The following is a 25,517-nucleotide window of genomic DNA, read 5'->3' as shown; positions in this document are numbered from 1 at the left end:
TATTAACTTGCTAAGTAGTGGGAACAGGATTTTAACCCAAATCTGCGTGACTCTAAAGTGGACTCACATGAAAATGCATACTTGAAAATAGATGGTGTTTGGCAATGGAGACAAAGTTATGAGGGATAGCTAATGTGTGATATGTCAGAATCAAGATTCTAAAGGCAATGTACATATAAGATTCTAAAAGACCTTGGCCAACTGAAAGAACAGAAAAAGTAATGAAATGGAATTTGCTGGAGATAAATGCAAAATCCCCCATAAGTTAAAATCAGGTATTTAAGTCTTGAGGAGGAGAAAATTGGTTTTATAGCATTCTGTCAGAGGAGAAAATGACTCAGGGATTTTAGTTGTGAGTTCAAAATGGGTCAGCTCTAGAACGATGGCTGTCATAAATGCTAATGCAATCTGAAGCTGTAGTCATAAGAAATGTGGGAATCCACTGAGAAATAAATGAAGACAACAGGATGATCAAAGATCTGGAAGTTTGGCCATGTGAAAAATGATTGAATGGCTCTGGGGCTTTTGGTCTTGATTATCTGAAGAACTGTGTCATGTGGCAGAAGGGTTAGACTTATCCTATCTCAGAAAGACACAGGTCCCAACCAAGGCTTAGAAGATATGCCCAGGAGATTTTGATTCCACAGAAACAACTACTGAACTATCCCGAAATAATTTAGGTTGTCTTGTGAGGTGATGAAGTGTCGGAGCAGAGGCTTGAGTGACGCTGTAGAGCAGGTTCTATGACACCAGTGTTACAAGGCATCAGCAGAGGAGTCGAGGCAGAGCAGTCACAGATGGTTCACAGAGAAATGAACATGATAGGGTTTAAAAGACTGATGAGGGGAGAGCATTCTAGGTGAGGAAAACAACATGTGGGAAAAGGCAAAAAGGGAGAAGGCATTTAAAAAACTTGCTTTATTTTTGAATAGGAAGGGGGCATGGCTTGAGTTATTAGTCATTGTGCTAATTGGGCAGGAGAAATCAGATTGTATAAAAGTCATCTGGGGTGGTAGATCGCCCCATGACACTTATTTAGGTGAGAGAACCTTTTCATGTACCATTTATTTTCTGCCAGTGTATTTGGTAAGGTAGTGTTTACCCAATACATGACCCAAACTGCATATTATGTGCCAAAGACTAACTTCAACATGATGAAACAAATAGGCACCTCATTCTTAAAAACCTTAACCTCTCTGAAATCTGTGAAAGCAGAGCTGTTAACTGTTGAATTTTACCAAGTGGTGTTGCACTGTATGTTTAGTTTTGGAAGTGAAGTGATTTTATGGGTATTATGCCAAGTGAAGTTAAGTCAGTCACAGAAAGACAAATACCATATGATTTCACTTATATGTGGAATCAAAAAACAAACCAATCAACCAAACAAAAAAAACAGAAATAGACTCATAAACGCAGAGAACACACAGTAGTTGCCTTAGGGGAGAAGGATAGGGAGATGGGTGGAATAGGTAAAGGGGATAAAGAGGCATAAACAACCAGTTATATAATAAATTAATCACAGGGGTGAAAGTACAGCATAGGAGATACAGAAAAAAAAAGTGGAGCAGCTGAAGATAGGTCAGATCATTACCTGCACCATGTTGTGGCCACCCTAAAAAGGCAGGAGGGACCCCCAAGCAAAGCTGAGTTCAGATGCTGAGACTGGTAATAGCACACACACCCTGGGAGGGTATGGAAAGGTTTATTACTCAGGTATTTGGATCCTCTCGGGGAGACAGGGCAAGCCTCTCAGGCAGATTTGAAATGTCCTGAGAGAGCAAGGAAAGGAGATTGGTCTGAGTTTTCTTGAGGTTAAGGTGTGGGGTCAACATAGGATTCCTGAGCACGTGGCAGGGGTTTGACTCTCCTGCCAGCACCAAAGGAGGGAACACCTGGATTTCCTATCAGTTTGCCCAGGTGTGGGGCAGAAACAGCAAAACAAAGGCCGACTGTTCATGATAGCCTCGAGATGGAACTAATTTCTGCAGGGCCTTGAAGGGAGCTAGTGTGGAGAGTGTCTTCCAGCCAAACCTTGTATTTTGTCCTCGTGTGCACCAGCTGACTAACTGAACGTGCACTAACTTCATGGTTGAACTTTGTCCAGGCCTCGTTGCCGGTGCATAACCAGGTGTTACCTTCCATTGAGAGTGTGGATGGCTCCGACCCCTTGGCCACCCTGCAGAACCCTATGGATAGACTGGATGCCAAAGAGGAAGAGGAAGAGGATGAGGATGAGGAGACTGAAGAAGAGGAGGAGGAGGAGGGCGAAGACACGGACCTGGAGGACTGGGAGCCAGACCCACCACGGCCCTTTGACCCACATGACTTGTGTAAGTCAGGCTGTTCCCCATGAGTGTGAGGGCAGGCTGCAGTGAGCTTCTGCTGAGATTGCTGGGTGGTTGCTGTGCTGCACCCTATGGGTGCCATCCCCTTCCAGCCACATGACTGCCTGTGAGGGAGGCACGGACACTGTCCTGCCTGTTCCCGTTTTAGGAGAGTGACCTGAAGCTCAGAAGAGCAGCTGCCCAGTGTCACATAGGGCATCGAGCCCAAGTATCTCTGATATACCAGGGCTTGGGCTCCCAAACCACTGGGGTAACCATGTCCAGGCCTGGGCTACTTAGCCATCTCAACCTGAACAAGTTTGCTTTGCCGCTGTACCTCTCTCATAATCAACCCTTAGAAATGCCTCATATTCCAGGCACTAGTGCATTGCATTTTCTAAGTGGTTTAATGCTCTCCACAGCCTTTTGAGGCAGATAGCTTTCTCAAGGTCATACTCAGTTGTTGCAGGACGCAGGATTCAAACCCAGGTGGGCTGGCTACAGTGTGTACCCCATTAACCACACCACTTACTGCCTTCGGGAGGGTGGGGTTTCCTGCTTCTTGCTTCTGAATCATTGCTTCTTTCCATCAATTTCCATGCTTATATGGCAAAGTTCTTATCTCACTTATTTGAGTTACCCAGGATATTCGGAGCTTTGCGGTCTCCCCATATTTCTCCTGGGACCCTCTGTGTAGGGGTGACCTGCCTGGTGCCAGTATCCATCTCCACAGCCAATAGAGAACTTCCTCACTTTGTTTTTCCTTCAATTCTTGTTTTTAAGGCAATTCCTTAATCAAATACGTGTAAAGTAGCTCTCTATTACTGGAGAATTATAGAAATTGAAAATACTTATTTTCCTAATTGAAGATACCTGTATACATAGCCAAAGTTGGGTAGCACATAATTGGTTAAATTTGTTAGGGTTCATGAATATGATCGTTTGTGGTCTAGTTACTTTTCTGCTTTGTGGCTGTGCACACCTAATTCTAGTTAGCTTACAGATGGGTGCTGCTGGGAAAGGAGTATGTGTGTATGCACTGTGCAAACTGATCAATCCTAGAATGAGCAGAAAATACACATCCTATCAACCCTGGGCTAATTGTGTCATTTAAGCGACTGAAGGATGAAATGGTAATTTCATTCAGTTTAGCGTTATCTTCACTCAGTATGCATTGAAATCTCAAACTGTACAGCACTTTTTCTGTTTGAGTTAGACATGCCCAGACAATGACTTGGCTGTAATTCCCTTGAAGAAACTAATTAAACAGTATTGTCAGGTTAATTTTTCTAAACAGCTTTATTGAGATACAGTTTACAGACTATAAAATTCACCTATTTTGTCTCATCAGTTTTTGCAAGATTTACCTAATAAGCTCTTCTTTTTTCTTTTCAAACATGTTATAATTGATTTGTAAATTTAGTGGCCACTCTCCGAACTGATATCCAGTGGAGAAATAAGTCACAGCCTGCATATTATTTTTGGCAGGCACAAGCTAATGCTGCCTGATTTTGGAGGAAAAGTACAGGATTGTATTGGTCATGGGAGCTAACTGAATTTTGGCTTGAAAACTTAGATTTGGCGATTTTTCAGGTTAGAAGTTTTTACTTGAGAATATGCCTCATTGAGGGATTTGATTTGAAGATTTTCTTTCTTTGCAGGGTGTGAAGAGTGTAACAATGCACATTCCTCAGTGTGCCCAAAGCATGGCCCCTTGCATCCGATCCCCAACCGGCCTGTGCTCACCAGAGCGCGAGCAAGCCTGCCCCTGGTCCTCTACATCGACAGGTTCCTTGGAGGAGTGTTCTCCAAAAGGCGTATTCCCAAGCGCACCCAGTTTGGCCCTGTGGAGGGGCCCCTCGTCAGGGGGTCCGAGCTGAAGGACTGTTATATCCATCTAAAGGTAATTTATGCTCTATCGTAGCCCACTCTTGTTCTTAATGATTTGAGAGAGGCACACATCTTCCTACTTGATTCTCTCAGTTCAATTTCATAGCAGTGTTTGCTATTAGTTTTCTTTCTGTGCTTAATTTGTTTTGAGCAGAAACTTTTTCTATCTCACCAATAAAATGGAGATTGCCATTTCACTCCTCTCAGGCATTCTGTGAGTAATTCTGAGAGGTGTAGTTCTTTGTGGGTGTATCAGTCTGCTAGGGCTGTTAGGACAAATTAACCACAGACTGGGGAGCTTCCACAGCAGACATTTATTTTCTCTCAGTTCTGGAGGCTGGAAGGTCTTGATCAAGGTTTTGGCAGCGTTGGTTTCCTGAGGCCCCTCTCCTTGGTGAGCAGATGGCTGTCTTCTTGCTGCCTTTGCATGAGGTTGTCCTTTGTAAGGGTGCTGCTGGTATCGCTTTGTGTGTCCTAACCACCTCTTCTTATGAGGACACCAGTCAGATTGGATTAGGATCCACTCTAATGACTTAATCACCTCCTTTAACTTAATCACCTCTTTAGAAGCCCTGTTCCTAATACAGTCACATTCTGAATTACTGGGGGTTAGGGTCTACCTAGTATATGAATTTTATTAGGGATAAATTTCAGCTCATAATAGGAGCTTTGACAGCTTCTTATTTTTCCCCCCCAAACTAACTTTGACTGTAATACAAAGAGAATTATGTAGACTTAGGTAATCTGCTAAGTGCCAAAAATGTTTTCAGGAAAACCACATTCAATTTTTCAAACAGGTCTGTCCTGTTGAATCTTGTGTTTAAGTTCACTGTATTTGAAAGTATATTCATTCTGATCTCTATTCCTTACATTTGATGCTTCTGCTTCTATCCAGTGCCTCTGCTGTCTGATTCATAGAGAGCCACTCTGGAGAACCAAGAAAGGGCAGTGGGAAGGGAGACTATTGGGGCTGTTTTTTGGGAAATCAGTTTCTGCCATGGGGAAGTTTTCTTTGGTGGATGCTGAAGGCCTCCAAGAAAAAATATGATTTGTAAAGGGAAATACCTATCAGCAGGCCACACATTATAAATGAATGCAGTTGAATCTCAAAAGGAAGCATGTTGTAATGAACTGGAGAGTATTTTGCTTGCATTTTCTGGCTTATCTGTAGCATTTTTTGATGTGTTAGTTAATGATGAAACATCGACAGAAGCTATACATACAATCAGGTTTTTAAGTTTTAGATTTGCCAGGCCATTCTCCTACAGGGGAGTCTTCAGAAAGTGTCCCTTCCCTTTTACATTTGGCAAGACAAAATTTCTGTGTCTTTCTAGATACAAGGGGAAGAATCAGGAATATGGTTAATTTAAGGCACAATATTTTGTATATTATTACATTAACATATATCCTGTTAAAGGTTTGGTCTATTTTTGGTATGGCTTTTTACTTTCTTTGTGGTTGCAGGTTTCTCTTGATAAAGGGGACAGAAAAGACAGGGACTTGCATGAAGACCTCTGGTTTGAGTTGTCTGATGAGACCCTTTGTAACTGGATGATGTTTGTACGTCCAGCGCAGAATCACCTGGAACAGAACCTGGTGGCTTACCAGTATGGCCACCATGTGTATTACACAACAATAAAGAACGTAGAACCCAAGCAGGAACTTAAGGTATAGCACTGGGCCAGTGGCGCCTTTGCTAGTGTTTTTCCTATTTTCTTCCCTCCAAAGTGGGATTCTTACAGAAATGGTTCTTTTCTCATAACTTACTTATTAAGTAACTTCTATGTACTATATACATCTATAATATCCTGTAAATGAAACAGAATGAAAAATATGTGACTTTTGGGTTTATGACTTTAAAGTCTACGTAAAGGCAATAGGCCCAGCAATAATGGGGTACAGTTGGCCCTTGAACAATGTGGACATTAGGGTCACTGACTCCCCCATGTAGTCAAAAATCTGTATGTAATTTTTGGCTCCCCCAAAATGTAACTACTAATAGCCCACTGTTGACCAGAGCCTTACAGATAACATAAACAGTTGATTAACACATCTTTGGTATGTCATACATTGTATTCTTGCAATAAAATAAGCTAGAGGAAAGAAAATTTTTTTCAAGTTGTTGAAAATCTTCTAAAACTTTTTTAGTATATTTATTAAAAACTTCCACATGTAAGTGGACCTGCACAAACCTGTGTTGTTCAAGGGTCAACTGTAGTTGTTTTGGGGAGCAGACTGGTATTTGTGATGGAATGATTAAAGGTGGGGTCAGTTAACATCATTTATACACTCTGATGAAGAATTAGTTGAGAAATAGGAAATCTTGTAAAATGGAATTCAGATGTACAGGTAAGATTTCTTTTCTTTATCCAAATACTTGATTTTACCCAAACATTTCTGTGCACCTAGTTCTGATTTCAGGAATATATTTTTGAGGGATAATTCTCTGTAGGAGTATGTCTAAATAGTAACTCTTAGCATAATGAAAATCCTGCTATGATTTTAAAGGAAAATTCCTTTTTTAAGAAAAAGTCTATGTTAGGAACATGGCTAGAAGAGGGAGCTCAAAGTACTCTACAGCTTCCTAATATAAATGTAAAATAGCTGAGAATTTTTGTATCAGTACATGAACAACTGAATTGCACAATGCCTCAATGTGGTAAAGTGAGAAATTGATACTTCTTTAGAGGGAACACAAAGACTTTGGTCAAAAGCCATATAAAACCTGTTTTTGAAACTATCAACTAGACAATTATAAACCCCAAAGAAAATATGTAAAAGGAGATTCATATCTTACACCATCTATGCCAGTAAATTCTTGATACTGAAGTGAATATTTCTTAACTGTGGAGGGGAGATTATTTTTCCTTTTAAAGCAGTAGCTTAAACTATAGAGGTAAAGACAGAAACCATTAAATAAGAATATAATAGTGAACAATACAGTGAACAAATAAAAACAACAGAAGGAAGCAACAGAATGGGGAAATATTTGTAATACACATTAAAAGGCTTAAGTATAAAAACAGACAAACTTGTACACCTCAAATCTCACTACATCCAGATGGACAAATAAATACCAAGAATAGAGTTTTTTTGGAAGAGAAATCAAACAGAAAAGAAATGTTTAAAAAAGTTTTCAATGTTGATAATTAAAAAATCCTTAGAATAACTATGAGTTACTATTTTTTTAAATTTAAATTAGCAAAAATAAATGGATACAGTATATTGAATATGAAGGTTTTAAAAATAGAGACATTTGTTACAGAATCACAGTATTTTATAGAATATTTCTGGCAGTACTTAGCAAAAATGTTCTTGGCTGAGTAAACCCAATCCTTGAAAATTATTCTGAGAAAGTAATTATAAACAAAGATAGAGCCAGATGCGTTCGAATTTTGTAATGCCATGTTTTACATTTATGCAAATGATTTAAGATGTACCATTATTTTATACACAATCCAGAAAAAACATGCCATTTAAGCTATATTACAGTGCTCATTTTTATCAATTAAAATAGTGATACTTATCACAAGAGCTATTTTTTACTTATTTAGACAATTTTGAAATCACATCACACTTATGCATGCTTAAAGGGGCACATACAGGCAAAACAAGTTGGTTAAGGTATAAATTGATTTGTGTGCAGTTTGACTTTTTAACAAACTGAATCCTGTTTTACCTTGCCATGGATGTTTGTACTTTTGTATATCTGTCGTCTTCTGTGCCATCAAAGTGTTGATGATGATGCAGTGTTTTTAAAATAAGTGGTCTGCTATCCCTTCTGGGATATTTTTCTAAGCCACTGTTGGCCTTTCTGCAAGTTTTGACACTGTGCTTTCCCAGTGACTGAACCCATATGTGTCTTTTGCCTCAATTGAAATACATGTCCGTGGAAGTTAAGTGCTTTTCAAACAAGTCAGTAGGAACTTTCTGGCGATCTGAGAACATGCCTTAACAAGAGGTCCTGCAAGATGACCACACCAGTCTTGCATTGCTTTGAAATTTCTTTTCTTTATTAGGAAGGAGATGACAATTTTTTTTCTTTTTTTGGCCTTCATTTGAGTTGCTTGGCAAGAGTGAACAACTCATGGAGTTAACAACCCAGTGGGGCACATAACCGAATGGGGCAAGACCACTGCAAAGAGCTTGGCCAGGTTTGCACAGGAGCAATGAGCAGGCAGTGACTGTAGACTGTCATGGATTATAGAATGCCATGTGGAGACAAATTCTGATTTCTGAGATGTTAAAATATGAAAAGCATACATCTTGGAATTGATGGAACAGGGTAGAATTTACAGCAGCAAAAGGATAAACCACCTAAATCCAACCACAGGGTCACAGGGTCATTCATTATCAAGTGAAATACAAGTGCAGAATACTATTCCACAGTTAAAAGTGATGTCTCTCAATATAAATATTTCTGTACAGTTAAAATAATGTCCCATAACAGCTATATATGATTAATTAATTTGGTGATTAATGTGCCAAACTCCTACTATGTTTCAGACACCAGGAAAAGACAGACTGGTGCCCTGTGTTCGAGGAACTTGTATTGTGGGGAGGTGGGCAGAGATATGTACATAAGCAAGTGGTAGCAAATAGTCCTAAGTGCTATGGTGGAAACCAATAGTGCAAAAGGATCAGATAATGGGAAGGAGACCAGTGTAGGTATGCTGAGTAATGACGAACTTGCTGGAGAGACATAATTAGGCTGAGAACTGTGGGGTGAGCAGGGGCTGGCAGTATAGGACTAGGGGAGGGGCTGGGGGTAGACCAGCTGTTCTTGCAGGCAGAGGGTTGGGTGGGGAGGAGCTCAGCATGCTGAGGAACTGGAAGCAGGCCCTCTTGGCTGGAAGGAGGGTAAGGGAGAGTGATGAGAACTGGGATGAGATCACAGAGCCCTTTGGAGACCACTGTCGAGCATTTCAGGCTTACTATGAAATGGGAAGATGTGGCTTGCCTTTTAAACATGTGAATGACAAATTTTGATTATGTTTTAAGATCACTCTGGCTTCTGTGGGGAGAATAGTTTGGAGGAAGCAAGACTGAAAAAGAGGAGGCTCTTTAGACAACCAGGCAAGAGCTCCTCTTGGCATGCTTCTAGGCGGGAGGAGTAGAGCTGGAGAACATCTGAGCCATCTGCAGTTCTTGCTAAATACGAAGAAAACTGAGCAAAGATACTTTTTAGGTCTCATATCTGAGCAGCTAGATGGAAGGTAGGGTATTTATTGAGATGGGAAAGATAGGCAGGAGTATGGGGGTATGAGTAGGGAAGCATCTCGAATTCAGTTCTGGACACGTTAAGTTTGAGCTGTTTGTGAAACATCCCCCATATCAGGTGCACAGTAGAATGTCTGTAGAGGAAATAGAGAGGGAAGGGTTGGGTGGGAATGTTAATTTGGGAGTCATTAACATAGAGTTGATTGCAAATGGATGTGATCACCCTAGGGAGTAATGAGAAGGCCCTGGACTTGGACTTAGCTCTGAGGAACACCAATAGTCAGAAGTTAGGGAGACGAAGAGGGGCCAGACTAGGAGACTGAGCAGAAGCAGCCAATGGGGTAGGAGGGAGGAAGAGACTCAAGGAGGGTGTGGTAGCGTTTGAAAGAGTCATTGGTGATCCTACTCAGGGCCGTTTGGTGACATGTTGGGGTGGAAGCCACTATAATTACAGCTGGTAAAAACCTGTGTTTAAATACAGATTAAAAACATCAGAAGAGGCTGTGCTTTATGTCGTTGAAGAGACTATTAATATTATCTCTTGGGAAACAAAAACAATTTTTGAAAAAGGAAAAAGAAAACCTGCATCTGTGTCTTGGCGAATGGACTTCCTGACTGACCGTCTGCAGATGGTTGTTAGAGGGGTCCGCTCGCTGTGTGATTTGTTTTGCTGTTTGTCTGTTTTCCATGGGCTGTGGAATAGCCTGAATTGTTTTGTGTAAGCAGGAGAAAGAACTTCAGCATGCAAAGACCATCTGGTGATGTCCTTCAGTTCCTCATGATGTGCTTGGTTCTCGCAGGTGTGGTATGCTGCATCCTACGCTGAGTTTGTGAACCAGAAAATTCATGACATTTCTGAGGAAGAAAGGAAAGGTGATTGGACTTTTTAATATTATATATATATATATATATATATATATATATATATATGAATTCTAAGTTGTATATATTGTATCTTTATGCACTAATTTTTCTATCTCAATATATTTAAGGTGATATTGCAGACGGTAGAGCTACACATCCCTAATTCTAGGATTGAATGATGATGACGTATTTACATTTCTTTCATGGGTGCCGGAAAATAGTATTTAATATAATGAAACCCCCAAATATTAAAATAGAACCTAGGTCAGAGGATGATCCCTATCTAGATTTAATCATCTCTGAGGACACAACAATTGCAAGCATTGACTTTGTTTTTAATACAAATGTTGCTGAAGTATAATCTACATACAGAAAAGTACACAAATCATGAGTGTACAGCTCAAGAAATTTTCACAAAGTCAATGTATGTATGTAACCTGGACTCAGATCAAGAAAGAGAATGTGACCAGGACTCTGGAAGTCTTCTTCCAATTCTTGTGCTTTCTTCCAATTCCCATCTCCACTCCCAAGTGCAACTAATCTCCTGACTTCCAATACCCTAGATACAATATGCTCATTGCTGAACTTTATATAGAGTTATCTGATATGTACACTTTTGGTGTCTGGTAATCTTATGCTCAATACCATGTTTTTGAGATTCATCCTTATTGTTGTGTATTATCGAAACTTGCTCATTCTGATTGCTACTTGTATCATATAAGTGTGCCACAATTCATTTATCTATTTTACTGTAGATAGGAATTTAGGTTGCGCAATGCAGTATGACTCTTACTTCCTGGATTTTGGTCATATTTCACAGGTGAAGGGCAGAGTCTTCCACAAGGCTCTCCTCACTTCAGACACCGTCTGCAAGCTTTGGGTTCTCACACCACCTACACTTCTGACCAACTTGTTACAATTTAGGGAGTTCCCACTACCCCCTTAGGCTTAATAATTCACTAGAATGACTCACAGAGCTCTATATTTATGATTATACTTTTATTACAAAGGACACACAGCAGGACCAGCCAAATGAAGAGACACATAGGGCAAAGTCTGGGAGGGTCTCAAATGTGAAGCTTCCATGTCCTTAAGCCATATCATGTCCCTGGCACACTGATGTGTGATCACCAACCAGGCAGGCTCACCTGAGCTTTGGTGTCCAGATTTTTTATTGTGGCATCATCAGGTAGGCATGACTGATCGAGTCATTGGCAATGGGAGTGAACTTGCTCCCCATTTTTTGCTCCCTTCCCTGGCTGATAGCACCTGGCTCGAAGCCCCAACCCTGTAATCGGATGATTGATTATTTTGGCAGAGCCAGCCCTCATCCTGAGTCATCTCATTAGCATAAACCCAGGTATGATCACAGACCAGCATGAATCACAAAGACACTCCTGTTATTTGGGAAATTCCAAAGATGTAGAGGTTATTTCCCAGGAACCAGGGAAAAAAGTTCAGCCAAATTCTTTATTATACAACAGGGTTGTTTCCAGTTTTGGGCTATTAGGCAGAATGCAGCTGCAAACATTCTCATACATGTCTTTTAGTGAACATATGTATGTACTTCTGTTGGGTATATATCTAGGAGTAGAATTGCTATATCATAGGATGTGCATATAATCTGGATATTTTGCTAAAGTGATTATACTGGGCATTGATTTTCAAGTTATTTGTGATAAAATGTACCCTCAGATTATGAAACTTAGATCTGAATCCCTTGGTTTTCTGAGTGAGGATTAACATTGTAGCACTTTCTCTTTCCAGTGTGATAAGGCTGCATGCGTGGGCGGGGGGGGGGCAGGGGGAAAGTTTAGTATGATGGTGTTTGTTCCTTTGATCCTACATGAATGTATCAGAAAATAAGATCCTAAAAGTGACTGGGTCAAACTTTAGCCTTTGATTTTATAACAAGACAGTAATGCAAAGAGCAGACACTGCTTGTTTATTAACGCACTGGGCTTCAGTGTTTTATTGGTGTCACTGGCCTTTATGATTTCTCCCCTGTGACTGCAGTTCTTCGAGAGCAAGAGAAGAATTGGCCCTGCTATGAATGTAACCGCCGGTTTATAAGCTCGGAGCAGTTGCAACAGCATCTCAATTCTCATGATGAGAAACTAGATGTGTTTAGCAGGTATAATGAGGGGGAAGATTTCACAAACTTAGTTTTTAAAGGTCCAGAGTCATTTCTACATTGTCTGTAAACTAATGAATGTTTTTCTGTGTATGTGTGTGTGTGTGTTTGTGTGTAGACAGGTAACCATATACAGCTGCTGAGGGAATTTACCTGTCATTCTCCCCACCCCGCTCCTCATTTACTATTTATCTTTTCTGTTATAACCAATACTTAGCAAGAGGAGAGGCTGCCACCTTAGTTAAAGCTTCCCTAACTAGATATTCTGAATAGGAATTCTTGAGATAGAATACATACACCTTTGAAATAATCTGCATCTCTGATTTTCAAACTTTTTGCAGGATTCCTTCATCAAGCTAAATCCTATGTTTAATTCCACTATGTAAAGAAGATAGATGAGAGAGAATCATATAGGATGGGGTAGGTAGGAGTCAGATCAGGTGGACTTTATGAGTAATGGTAAGAAATTTAGATTTTAAATGTAATAAATCTTTTAAGGGGTTCTGATCAGTGTTTATTGTGATGTCATTCTATTTTTAAACATCACTCTGGATAAAAATAAAAATATCACATTAGCTTACATTGGAGTAAAAGTGAAGACAGGGACCCTAGTTAGAAGCTATTTCAACAGTTCACATGAAGAATGACTGTGGTTTGGAATAGGGTCATACCAATGGAACAGATATAGGGCTGCCAACTTTTATAGGATTTGAAAAGAGAAGAGATGGTGTGAAATGGCATTTAGAAAAGTGGGAAAATAAATGTTCTAGGAAAGTACAGTATGATTTCTTGAAACACTAATTGCTCACTTGAGGTTCTTGGTCATGGAATTAAAATGAGACCACTAGCATAGCTGTGTGTCATTTTCCAGCTCCATTTATTGCAAGAGTGCCTTTGTAGAGCCGGCAGCGAATTGGGTTGCATAGTGTGTGGCTTTACCAAGTGCACACAACATAGTAAGAGTGTTTAGGCATCAGTGGGGATGGAAATCAAGAGCATATGCATGGCAGCAATGGCAATGAATAGTTTTGGGGTTTATGTGTGGAGGAAGGGGAGGGAAAAGGCCACAAGGGGATGGAGGACTTCAAATAGGTGGCAGAGGATTGGACTGCAGGGGTAGTGGGATGGAAGGATTGTTGATCCGGGTGTGAGGGGAAGTGAGCTAGACAGGAGATAGCATCACAGTGGACAGTGCGTGGAGTGGGGGGTGTCACAGGATTTCTGCCCTTACTGAGGATGGCCAGGCCCAGGGTGTGACCATGGGAGTAAATGTCTGAGGTGGTGCAAGATGCAGAGAGAGTTAACTAAGTCACTCCCTCCTGGGTATCCCTAAAACTGGTCATGGCTCCATTCTAGCACTTTCTATGAGATACTGCAACTTGGTTTATATACCTGCAGCTCTGCTAGGTTCTGAGGGTAAAATCTGTCTCACGTAACTTGCTAACTTTAGTGCCTAGCTTAGTGAGTGACACATCAAAGATAAAAGTGTTTGCTAGTCAACTGTTAAAAGAAATTTGAGACACAGGAAAATTTGAACTTTGACTAGATTTTATAATATTGAGCAATATCAGTTTCCTTTTTTTTTTTTACGTGTGATAGTGGTATTGTGTGTATGTATGTATGTATATGTATAAAAGTCCTTACATTTTAGAGAGACATACTGAAACATTTACAGATGAAATTCCTGGGATTTACATCAAAATAATCCAATAGGTGTAGGGGAAATAGTGGGGTTATAGATGGAATAAAATTGGCTAAGAGTTGATAAGTATTAAAATTAGACAGTGGATACCTTGGGCTTATTATGGTATTCTCTACATTTGTCCAGGTAGAATTTTCTGAATAAAGAACCTTTTAAAAGCTCTTGGAAAAATATAAAATTTTTGTTAAATTGTTAGAATAAAACTTGACCTGATGAATTTTATATGATCCTCCACACATATCGTCTAAAAGACTTTGTAATGACTTACTTTCTGAATCCCTTTTAGTAAGCAATTTTTGTGTGTTCTATTAAGGGGATAAAATTTATTTGATGTTTACTAGGCATGTTATGGAAAGTTGATTAGAAATTTATTCTGACCTCCCAGAGGCTTATAGTAAAACAAGGAAGTTCTTCTGAATCTAGCCACATTTCTTGGAAGGATACAAGGTGAGGCAAGGGGCAGAGAAGGAAAGAATGGAAACTGGTTTCCAGGGACACTGTAGCTTCGTGTGTTATGCCTGGTCTGTATTTCTCACATCATTTCAGAGATGTGTTTGTGCTTTCAGAATTTTTAGCAGCAAAGTGGTGTCAGAACTTTGAATTTTTATAGCTCCTTTTTTTCTGAAAAATTTAAGACATCCCCTCTGAGGTACAAAGATGGCAAAGTTGAGGAACTTACAAAGCATATATTGTCAAAACAATGGTTTCTGTTAGAAAAACGAATCAGGAAAAATAATAAAGTGAAAGGAAATCAAGATTTGGAGTTAATCAGGATCATTTAGGGAAATATTTGTTGTGTAGTATTATGTAACCATGACCATTTATAACCCAATCTCTTGTCCCCAGAACGAGAGGCAGAGGAAGGGGACGAGGCAAGAGGCGATTTGGCCCGGGTCGACGGCCAGGGCGTCCTCCAAAATTTATCCGCTTGGAAATAGCCAGCGAAAATGGGGAAAAGTGTGATGACGGGACGCAGGTACTGGGGGAGGGAATGTGCTCCTCCTGCGTGATGCTGAGAAGGCTGTCTTACTGGATTTGAGTACAAACACCTGCCAGAGGCTGATCGTCCTCTCCCGTCAGTGCTTTGCTGCCTGCTCATTAAAGCATAGCTAGAGAAAGGCAAAAAGGAATGTCTTTTCAAATGTTACTTAACAACAAAACCCAACTTGGCTGCCCTAAAGATTTGAAATTGTCCAGAGATATTACTGGGGACTCTGTTCACTTTGTTTAAACAAACACTTAAAATGATAATATTCTGGAAGAGTCCTGTCACAGGCTTTTCCCCATGAATTGATCTGAAATAATAGCTCATGGTTTTTATATTCTGTGCATAGTTACCTAATTAATTTTCCCAGAAGGAGAATATTTTTTCTGAGTGTATTAAAAAATAAGCAGCAATTCTTAATCTTAGCCAATGACTCTTCCAGCACTACCCTCTACCTAGGTAGGGAAGTAATTCCTGGTTATTGCCATTCCAGGACTTGCTGCATTTTTCCACCAAGGAGCAGTTTGATGAGGCTGAGCCAGCTACTCTGAATGGGCTGGATCAGCCAGAGCAGACCACTCTCCCAATCCCTCAGCTGCCACAGGAAACCCAGTCTGCTCTGGAGCATGAGCCGGAGACTCACAGCTTACATCTGCAGCCTCAGCACGAGGAGAGTGTGCTGCCCACCCAGAGCACCCTGACGGCTGACGACATGCGCAGGGCCAAACGTATCCGGGTAAGTGGGAAGCAGAGCTCCTCGCTACTTACTGCCTTTCTCCAGCCAACCAGCTTTTTAGGTGCTATGTTTTCCAGCCTGTTCATCACCCACTTTCAAATCAATCCCCTTATTCTGGAGGAAAGTATGAACTATTTCTCAGTGTCTTTGTGTGCCATGGCTGGAATGACTGGTCCTAGATTCTTTCTGTTTAGTAGTGACATAGAAGCCTGGTTTGGGCAGCTTCTGGACTAGTATAGTTAAAGCAGCATAGCTCTCTGGATCCCTAAACTCACAGATTGGATATGGAGAAATAATACCCTTACTTATAATAATTGTTTGCATTTAAGCCAGGCTAATCTATGCCTAATCATAGCTCTTGAGTTAATGCTGGCGAACTGATTTTTTTAATCTACAGTTTCCAAGGGGAGACTGGCAAAGTCATTACTCATCAAGGGAGAGGGACTCATGTCCCAGTTGACACGGCAGGTACAGTCCACACACTGGCACAGCTAGAAGTTGACTTCCAGGTTAGGGAGTAGGTCAGCATCTCACCTGCGCGGCCTGCATCTTGACTTTGGGCCACATGGTTGCAGGGTCTGCTTGGTCTCCAGGCCACACACGCTTTCTCTTATTTTGTGGACAGCATTTGAGTCTGAGTTAGGAGCTGCAGGGGATACATGTAGAGAACAATATGGTTTTGCAGGATAAGTGCCTGTGCTGACAATTTACATCCAGAAAACAATCACTTAAACCCATGTGTTGGCAGCAGGGCACGAAAAGACTTTTATCAGTACTTTATGTGTGTATGAAAGAGCTTTTCTGTGTAACTTCCCAGGCTTTACAATTTCTAACAGGATGATCATTTTAGCTTGTATTTCTATTGGTCTTCTTACTTGCCTATAGGTTAGAAGGGACCTTGAAAAATAGTCTAGTCCATTCCTTCATGTAAAAATACATTTAAACATTGATAGCTATAAATAGCATTGAAGGGCTCTCAGCACTCTAAGGCTAACCTTTGTGAAGGTCCTATAGTGGAAACAATCCTGTGGCTCCATGTATATTATTTCAAAAGGATATATAACCATACGTAAATAAGGCAAAAAGCTATGAATGAATGCCTTCCTTCCCATCCACCTTCTATATTATTTCCTAGTCTGCATTTCATACTCTTGCCCTATTACTGTTTTTTCTGCTTTGGTCATTCTGAGTTTTCATTAAGTCCAGAGAAATGCTTACTAGATTTAGTTTTTTTTGAAGGAAAATACGTAAGTCCACATGTGTAGTGAAGTTGTAGATATATATAACATAGTCTAGCTGTCATTGCACTTGTGTTCTTGAATGGGTTACTGGTTTAGGTACAAGCTTCTTTGTGTCAAAGCAAACACCATGTACATATGGCTTCTCGTGGTCACTTAGTTGAGCTAGGTTTTTTTTTACCTCGTGAACATTCTAAAAAGTAGGGCTATGTATTTTTTCATCTTTTCTATCCAGATTGGTAATGACCAACTGAAAGGAAGTCTTCCAATCCCATTGGTAATGTAACTATTTTTCTCTCCTCTAATGCTGCCTGCTCAGCTGGAGCTGCAGGTAGGTTTGTTTCCTGTGTTTCACATAACAGAATGTTAAGTGTTTGCCTGACCTGCTCTTCTTTGCAACCTGTACTTACTAAATCCCGGTGGAAACTACAGTTTGGTTGCTATAGTAAATGCAAATTCGTTCATGAAAAATAACTTATTTTCAAGTAGATTAATAAGTAAATTGTGGGCTGCAGAGTCCTCAAACACAGAATGAAGGGTAGGACTAAGTGATCTCCAAGGTCCCTTCCAGCTCTAGAACAGTTTGAGTGACTTATGGAATGGTACCCTTTTCTAACTACATTCAGCACTGTGTGAAGGACACAACAACATTTGCACTCCATCCCCTAGGAGTTACAGTCTAATTAGGGAGACATGTTAATGTAAGGTGGTTTATAGTTAAGTACTAAATGCAAAAGTGTAGCCTGTAATTGTTGCAGGAAGTTGGAGATGTGAGGGGCTAAAGAAAGATGAAGGAGTCAGGGCATAGTTCATGGAGAAGTGGCCCTTGAAAGAGAGACAGGAAGAAGGTAGACAGTTGCAGAGGAGGGCAGCCATAAGATCAGAGCCAGGGCACTGGCATGGGCTTGTATGGTTAGGGGCAGTGCATGTACTAGCCTGATGTTAATGTGGGGTTTCAGTTGAAGGATAGTGGAGGGTGAGGTATGTTGTTCGGGGCTAGCCCACCAAAGGCTTGGAAAGCTGAGAAGGCAATGGGCCAGAGAAAAGTTGGTAAAAAAAAAAAAAAAAGCCAACAAGCAAACATGAAAGATTTATTTTTAGTGTCAGGATCAAAATAATATGAAAATTGATCAGTAACTTAGATTCCTTTAGCTATTAATATCAAACTTCAGAAACATTTCATTGTCATCGTCTGCAGAGAATCTGTTGTCTCAGATTTCATTTCAGTGTGAGTTGACTCCCTCATCACAGATTTTAGCAAAGACATCACTTGGCACCCTTTGAATAGCTAATGTACTGTATAGTATGGTGTGGTTGACTGATGGCCACTTGGGGATCAGAAGATCCATAATGGACCCATCTGTGCTGCCTCCACCATTTTGATAGTTTCTTCTAGAAAAATGTACCAGCTGTAGCTCTGAACTATGGAAGATACCTTAGAAGAAAAATGGCAAGTGGGTCAAGGGCTGGGAACAGTTTCAGCACTTACACTACCTTGTAATATGAGGATTACATTAGGATCATTAGATCAGAGAAATCCGATCTAGTTCGTGAGTACTTAAACAATATTCAGGGCTCCATGGAAATTAAAAAGATGATAAGAACAAGGTTTGTAGACAGAACTAAGAAAGTGGAGCCAGGTGGCTGCTTGGTTGAAATCAAGTGTCTGAGGACACTCATACTAATTAGAAATGACAGAAGACTTGTGAGCAAAAATGGGCCAAAACAAAACTGAGTCCTAGATTTGGCACCCCTGGAGAAATGGAATCCCTGGTGGGACCAAGATTGATTGTTTTACATTGTGTCTGCCCTTAGAAACTTTGTTGAACTTGGATAAAGGAAATGACTCTTACATGCAAAAACACTCCAAATCTTGAATTCCTGAACCCCAGGACAGCATTTGTTTATTTGCAGTATTTCCATAAGGCTTTAAAAGTAGCCAAATCATGAGATCTTTCATGTAGAATAAGTATCTGTCCAGATAGAGTACAAAGATAAGTAACTGCTAAGCAGGAAAATGAAGTGCAAGAAAGCTTTGTGGCTAATTGAAGAGGTCTATTCTTAAAGCTCTCTGCAGGTGTATAGAAAAGATCTTGAAATATTTATTTTTGATTTTCATATGAAATACATTGCATTAATTCTCAAACTTTTATTGAACTCTTCCTATGAGCTAAGCTATTTTTTAAGAATCTAGATATAAAGGAGAGTAAAATAAGGTACAACCCTGAAGCAGACCCAGTCAACTTGGAAAGACAACAGAATTCCTAAATATCTACTCAAAATAAATGAGTAGGTAAAATATCTCTCCTAGCCCTGTTTGAGCAGCCCAGAGAAGGAAGTTTTCTGTTACATAGTAACTAAGTTCAGAATTTTCACTAAATGAAAAATAATTATTTTGTTTTTCCCTGAAATGCTTATTTCACATTAAATTTATTTAGAAGTTGCTGCTTGTAAGTAAATTGAAGTTAAGGGTATAAGCATTGTTCATTGTACTTTTTTCATTGCGCAAATAATGCATTCTGATTTCCATTAATCCTTCAATTGCTATTCCTGTTCTGGTGACCTAAGCATACCCATTCACAGATTTATTTTTTTGAGGGATTTCTTTTTTCCCTCCTTGCTATCTAGAGCTTTCCTGCTGGTATTCTGAGAAACTTATGAATGAGTCTTTGTAACAGTATAACTAAAATATTGATTCTGTATTCTCTGTAAATTGATTCTGCTAATCTGCTCAGTGGAGCATGAGTTTCCCAGTAGTAGCCGTGAATTTGCACTGAGTATCCAGTCTGTCAGTTGGATTCCTCATAACAACTGCATGAATTGACAAGATAGCTAATCAGCATTAGAAGTGTTATCTGTGACAAAAAGAAAAAAGAAAACAGAGCAAAACTGACTGGCCTAGACAGGAAACAAAGCAATAAGCTTAATTTTGTTAGCATGGCATTCTAACCAATGAAACTAACTAGCTACATTGAGAATTTATCCTTTGGATTTTCGAAGTAGGAAGTGATTAAATGCACATAATACATTTATGATGTGTGCTCATCTGTCTCATCTCCTGAGCAAACATGTTTACATAAATCTGTATCCTTTGTTTCTCTTCCAGTTCTTTTTCTTAAGATATGATTCACATACCATAAAATTCACCCTTTTATAGTGGTTTTTAGAATATTCCCAAAGTTGTGTAATGATCACCACTATCTAATTCAAAACATTTTCTTCACCCTCTAAAGAAAGCTCCTATCCACTGCCTCCTTCCCCCAGTCCCTGGCAAGTGCTACCCTCAGTTCTTTTTTTTAATCTTTTTTTTGCTAAACATTTTAATAAAGCTTTAAATTCTTTTTTGGAGGACTTCAACAAGTAACATTTGGCTGGCTTGCTCCAAGCTCATTCATGCATGTGTGACTTATCCCAAGTCATTTCTTCTGAATTTTCACTTTATATTCTGCTCTATTCTAGGATTTGTTTTATTATAAAAGTCCTCTATGGGGAATACTTTTTTGAATGCTACTTCAGTCTTTTCAAAAGAAAAGATGCATACATAGGCATAAAACAAAACACAAAAAAGTTTGTCTTTTCAAGATAAACTTCTTTGGTCATGGCTTCATTTTTAAAGTCTTCACCAGAAAAACCTTCTTTCAACTGTGTGTCTTAGAGTTTAATGTCTATGGAAAGTGTGTGATTGCAAATATCATCCTCTTTCTCTGTAAATATGCGAGCCATTTGTACATGTGATTTTCTCTCACTAAATAATCCTATTTGTGTGTGTCTTTCAGAATGCAGCTCTTCAGCATCTGTTTATTCGGAAGTCCTTCCGGCCCTTTAAATGTTTGCAGTGTGGAAAGGCCTTCCGTGAAAAGGACAAACTGGACCAGCACTTGCGCTTCCACGGGCGGGAGGGGAACTGCCCGTTGACCTGTGATCTCTGCAACAAGGGCTTCATCAGCAGCACGTCCTTAGAGAGTCACATGAAGCTCCATTCAGACCAGAAGACTTACTCTTGCATTTTTTGCCCAGAATCCTTTGACCGCCTTGATTTGTTGAAAGATCACGTGGCCATTCATATTAATGATGGCTACTTTACCTGCCCAACTTGTAAGAAACGGTTCCCAGATTTTATCCAGGTGAGTGTCTACTATTGAGATTCTCATATACTTCCTTCTTTGGTAAAAGAAACTTCGATCTTTGGAAAATCAAGACTGCCTACCCTTCTTTCATCCTTTCTTTAAAACAGCTTTATAGTTGAGGATGCTGTTTCTTCAATCAAACTACTTTTAATAAGCAAAAAATTATGACCCTTAATTGTTCAAATCAGACATTGGCATTTAAACGTTTAAGTTGTATTATAAGTAAATTCCCAGATCTGGTTATTGATTTTTAAAAACACTTTGTTAATCCTTGCCTATACCCACTACTCAAAATTAGAATCCATAGTAGACATACTCCCATTTCCTGGCCTGGAAACATTTCTTCCTACCACTGTGGTTTCCTGTCTTGTTTTACTAAGGTCATGCATTTTGGAAGAAAACAAAGAAGTTGGTATATAATGTATTTTTTGTTTCAAGCACTGACCTTCTTCCCTGTACTATATTCTGGAGCAGAATGAGGATCAGTTCCAGAATATTCATGATTTCATTTGGACTTCAAGTGATGATACTGTTCTATGCTAGCCAGTAAATAATTACATATAAATATTTGGTAAAAATACTCTTTATTTTAAATTACCAAAGCAAAAGGAGACTAGGATTTAGTCATAGTTTTGCTAATTTTCTCTTGGTAATTTTCTCACTTCACACAAACAATTAGAGAAGTTCTTTATGGCAGAATATAATGGCAAAAGAGACTCCAAAAATAATGAAGCAAAATGTCTAATGAAATAGTTTTATACGACTCACTACCTAGCTCCCATACATAGATCCTCTTCATTGGATATTTACAGCAAAGAGAGTTCAGAAGTTGTTTTCCTTTATTTATTTAAGTTATCTAAAAGTACAGGGAATGAGTCCCAATTAAGGGGAAATGATGCTGATGTTGTAGTGTTCTCATAAATGGGTAATGTGTTTTATATCATCCGTCTTGTCTTTAATTCTTCAGAACCTAATTTTATAGAAAGATATAAAAGGACCAATTACTAACAGGGGCTAAATTGCTTCTAATTACGTTGGAAACAGAAAAAGTGAGAAAGAATTATTTTCTGTCTTCCCATAGATAATTTTTAGCAAGATTTATTTAAATCCAAAGGAACTTGGCTTTTAATCTTAAAAAAAAAAAGGAAAATAGGTTGCATGTGATCAGCACTTTGAGTAAGCACGCACCCCTTCTTCCTCCTCTTCAAGTCCTACGAGAGGTTAAAATTTGTAAGGATTTCTGGCTTCTTGTTTTGTCCTTCGTGACGGGGCTCTTTTGTGTTTCTGAGGCCAGTTATCAATCACCGCGGACTGGATTACACTGCCAGGTGGATGAAAACTCATAGTAATGCGCTTGGCTCCCTCTAGCGCTGATAAGCTGCCATTTGTTATTTCCTTTGGTGCCTGGGGCCCCTGACTTTTTCTGTGTCTTCACTGCCAGGTGAAAAAACACGTGCGAAGCTTCCACTCAGAAAAGATCTACCAGTGTACAGAGTGCGACAAGGCCTTCTGTCGTCCAGACAAACTGCGACTCCATATGCTTCGACATTCAGACCGCAAAGATTTCCTGTGCTCTACATGTGGGAAACAGTTTAAAGTATGTAACCACTGCGTAGCTTAAGGTTGTTCTCATGGCCCCTGCGATTATGTCAATCTGAGGATAAGTGCTGCCCATTCCATTAGTTTTATCACCTCCTTACAAAGAACTGGACTTGAGATGCATTTTGTGTCTCATGTTTGATTTAGTTATTATGACAAAATTAAGGGAAGAGCACACTTTAACTTCCCCAAATAATTAATTCAAATAGAGTAGTAATGCATCTCCAAAAAGAATCCAAATGTGTAATGAGTAGAACTAAATTTCCATGAGGAATTCTTTTTTTTTTAAATAATTATTTTTTATTGAAGGGTAGTTGACGCACAGTATTACATTACATTAGTTTCAAGTGTACAACACAGTGGTAGAACATTTATATACATAATTCTACGTTCCAGCTATCACCCTACCAAGCTGTTACAATATCTTGACTATATTCCTTATGCTATACATTACATCCCGGTTACTTATTTATTTTACCATTGGAAGTCTGTCCTGTTTTTTTTTTTTTTTTTTTTTTTGTGAGGGCATCTCTCATATTTATTGATCAAATGGTTGTTAACGACAATAAAATTCTGTATAGGCGAGTCAGTGCTCAATGCACAATCATTAATCCACCCCAAGCCTAATTTTCGTCAGTCTCCAATCTTCTGAGGCATAACAAACAAGTTTTTACATGTAGAACAAATTCTTACATAATGAATAAGTTACATAGTGAACAGTACAAGGGCAGTCATCACAGAAACTTTCGGTTTTGCTCATGCATTATGAACTCTAAACAGTCGGTTCAAATATGAATACTCATTTGGTTTTTATACTTGATTTATATGTGGATACCACATTTCTCTCTTTATTATTATTATTTTTAATAAAATGCTGAAGTGGTAGGTAGATGCAAGATAAAGGTAGAAAACATAGTTTAGTGTTGTAAGAGAGCAAATGTAGATGATCAGGTGTGTGCCTGTAGACTATGTGTTAATCCAAGCTAGACAAGGGCAATAAAACATCCACGTATGCAGAAGATTTCTCTCAGAACAGGGGGGGTGAGGTTCTAAGCCTCACCTCTGTTGATCCCCAATTTCTCACCTGATGACCCCCCTGCGACTGTGCCTGTCTTAGGTTGTTCCTCCCTTGAGGAATCTTACCCGTCTCTGGCTAACCAGTCATCTTCCGGGGCCATACAGGGAACTGTGAAGTTGGTAAGTGAGAGGGAAGCCTTATTGTTTGAAAAGGTTAGCTTTTTACTTCTTTGCATATTTATGCCCTGTGGCTTCTATGCCCAGCATTTGTCTTGAGGTATCTTTACCACTTGGAGGAGTTATGATACTCGGTAAATTTGATATGAGGCACGAATTCTATTTAAGGGTTGTAATTAGGAAGGAAGAAGAAAAGCTATAGAAGTAGCAGGCGGAAGAAAACATGGGAAGATTGATTATTTCTTTGACAAATCTTCTTGTAGAGTAACTTCAGCATATATAGGTTTTAAGCTACTACTTAAATTGCGCACACACATTAACATAATAGGAGTATAGTTACATAACCAAAGCATATCTGTAATTACCAGCCATCTCCAGTGAAACCAAGAAAACCATTAAGGCACCTTAGGCATTTGTGAAAACTTATCTATGATATGGTGGATATTGTCCAACTGAACTTGAACAGTCTGAGAGAAATCAGACAAATTAAAACAACCCATTCCTGGGGACTGTTCACATGTCATATGTTCTTTTAACAGTAAATAGTCTGTAGTTGTAAGAGTTTGGAGCGCTACAATTTGCACTTCTCCAAATTCTTGGTTGAGTTCCAACAGTATAGATCCAGTCAAATTTGTTGTTTTACTGTATGCACAGGCCAGCTTAGATATCTCCTTCCTCATTCCCATGGCAGGTCCAGGAGCTGGTGGGATGAGTGCATCTACAGCTGTAGCAGTGCGTGGATCTTTGTTGAGGTTTTTTGATGATCATCTTCTGGCATGAGTCTTCCAGAGAGTGCAGATGTTGGAAGTTCTTTTTCATATCGTATCTTAGTTCATTTTCGGGGTAGCCCAATTAGGCTTTGATCCTCTGTATAAACACAAACAGACCCTTTGCCTACACTTTTATATGCCCTTTATACCCTTGTGTAGAACTCGTTGGAGGTTACCACACAGGAACTGCCCTTTTTTTTTTTTTTTTTTGCTTTGTTTTTGGTATCACTAATCTACACTTACATGACGAATATTATGTTTACTAGGCTCTCCCCTATACCAGGTCCCCCCTATAAACCCCTTTACAGTCACTGTCCATCAGCAGAGCAAAATGTTGTAGAATCACTACTTGCCTTCTCTGTGTTGTACAGCCCTCCCTTTTCTCCTACCCCCCCATGCATGTTAATCTTAATACCCCCCTACTTCTCCCCCCCTTATCCCTCCCTACCCTCCCATCCTCCCCAGTCCCTTTCCCTTTGGTACCTGTTAGTCCATTCTTGAGTTCTGTGATTCTGGTGCTGTTTTGTTCCTTCAGTTTTTCCTTTGTTCTTATATTCCACAGATAAGTGAAATCATTTGGTATTTCTCTTTCTCCGCTTGGCTTGTTTCACTGAGCATAATACCCTCCAGCTCCATCCATGTTGCTGCACATGATTGGATTTGCCCTTTTCTTATGGCTGAGTAGTATTCCATTGTGTATATGTACCACATCTTCTTTATCCATTCATCTATTG

The 25,517-nt window shown here is 39.5% G+C and overlaps 1 protein-coding gene across 4 annotated transcripts in view; it reads left to right on the top strand.

Annotated features, from left to right (window-relative positions):
* PRDM10 (PR/SET domain 10) overlaps positions 1–25,517 on the top strand; it is a 104,634-nt gene that overhangs the window by 53,551 nt on the left and 25,566 nt on the right. For all 4 annotated transcript variants that reach the window (XM_057490317.1, XM_036930264.2, XM_057490318.1 and 1 more), the window contains 9 exons: positions 2,105–2,330; positions 3,986–4,227; positions 5,679–5,882; positions 10,235–10,307; positions 12,315–12,432; positions 14,981–15,110; positions 15,613–15,855; positions 20,870–21,217; positions 22,662–22,817. In XM_057490317.1, the coding sequence (XP_057346300.1) occupies positions 2,105–2,330; positions 3,986–4,227; positions 5,679–5,882; positions 10,235–10,307; positions 12,315–12,432; positions 14,981–15,110; positions 15,613–15,855; positions 20,870–21,217; positions 22,662–22,817 (1,740 nt within the window). The remainder of the gene's footprint in view (positions 1–2,104; positions 2,331–3,985; positions 4,228–5,678; positions 5,883–10,234; positions 10,308–12,314; positions 12,433–14,980; positions 15,111–15,612; positions 15,856–20,869; positions 21,218–22,661; positions 22,818–25,517) is intronic.

Source organism: Manis pentadactyla, chromosome 13 (genome assembly GCF_030020395.1).
Source record: "Manis pentadactyla isolate mManPen7 chromosome 13, mManPen7.hap1, whole genome shotgun sequence".
In the NCBI taxonomy this organism is placed as follows: domain Eukaryota; kingdom Metazoa; phylum Chordata; class Mammalia; order Pholidota; family Manidae; genus Manis; species Manis pentadactyla.
The sequence above is the reverse complement of the archived record's forward strand: the minus strand, read 5'-3'. Positions and strand labels throughout refer to the sequence as shown.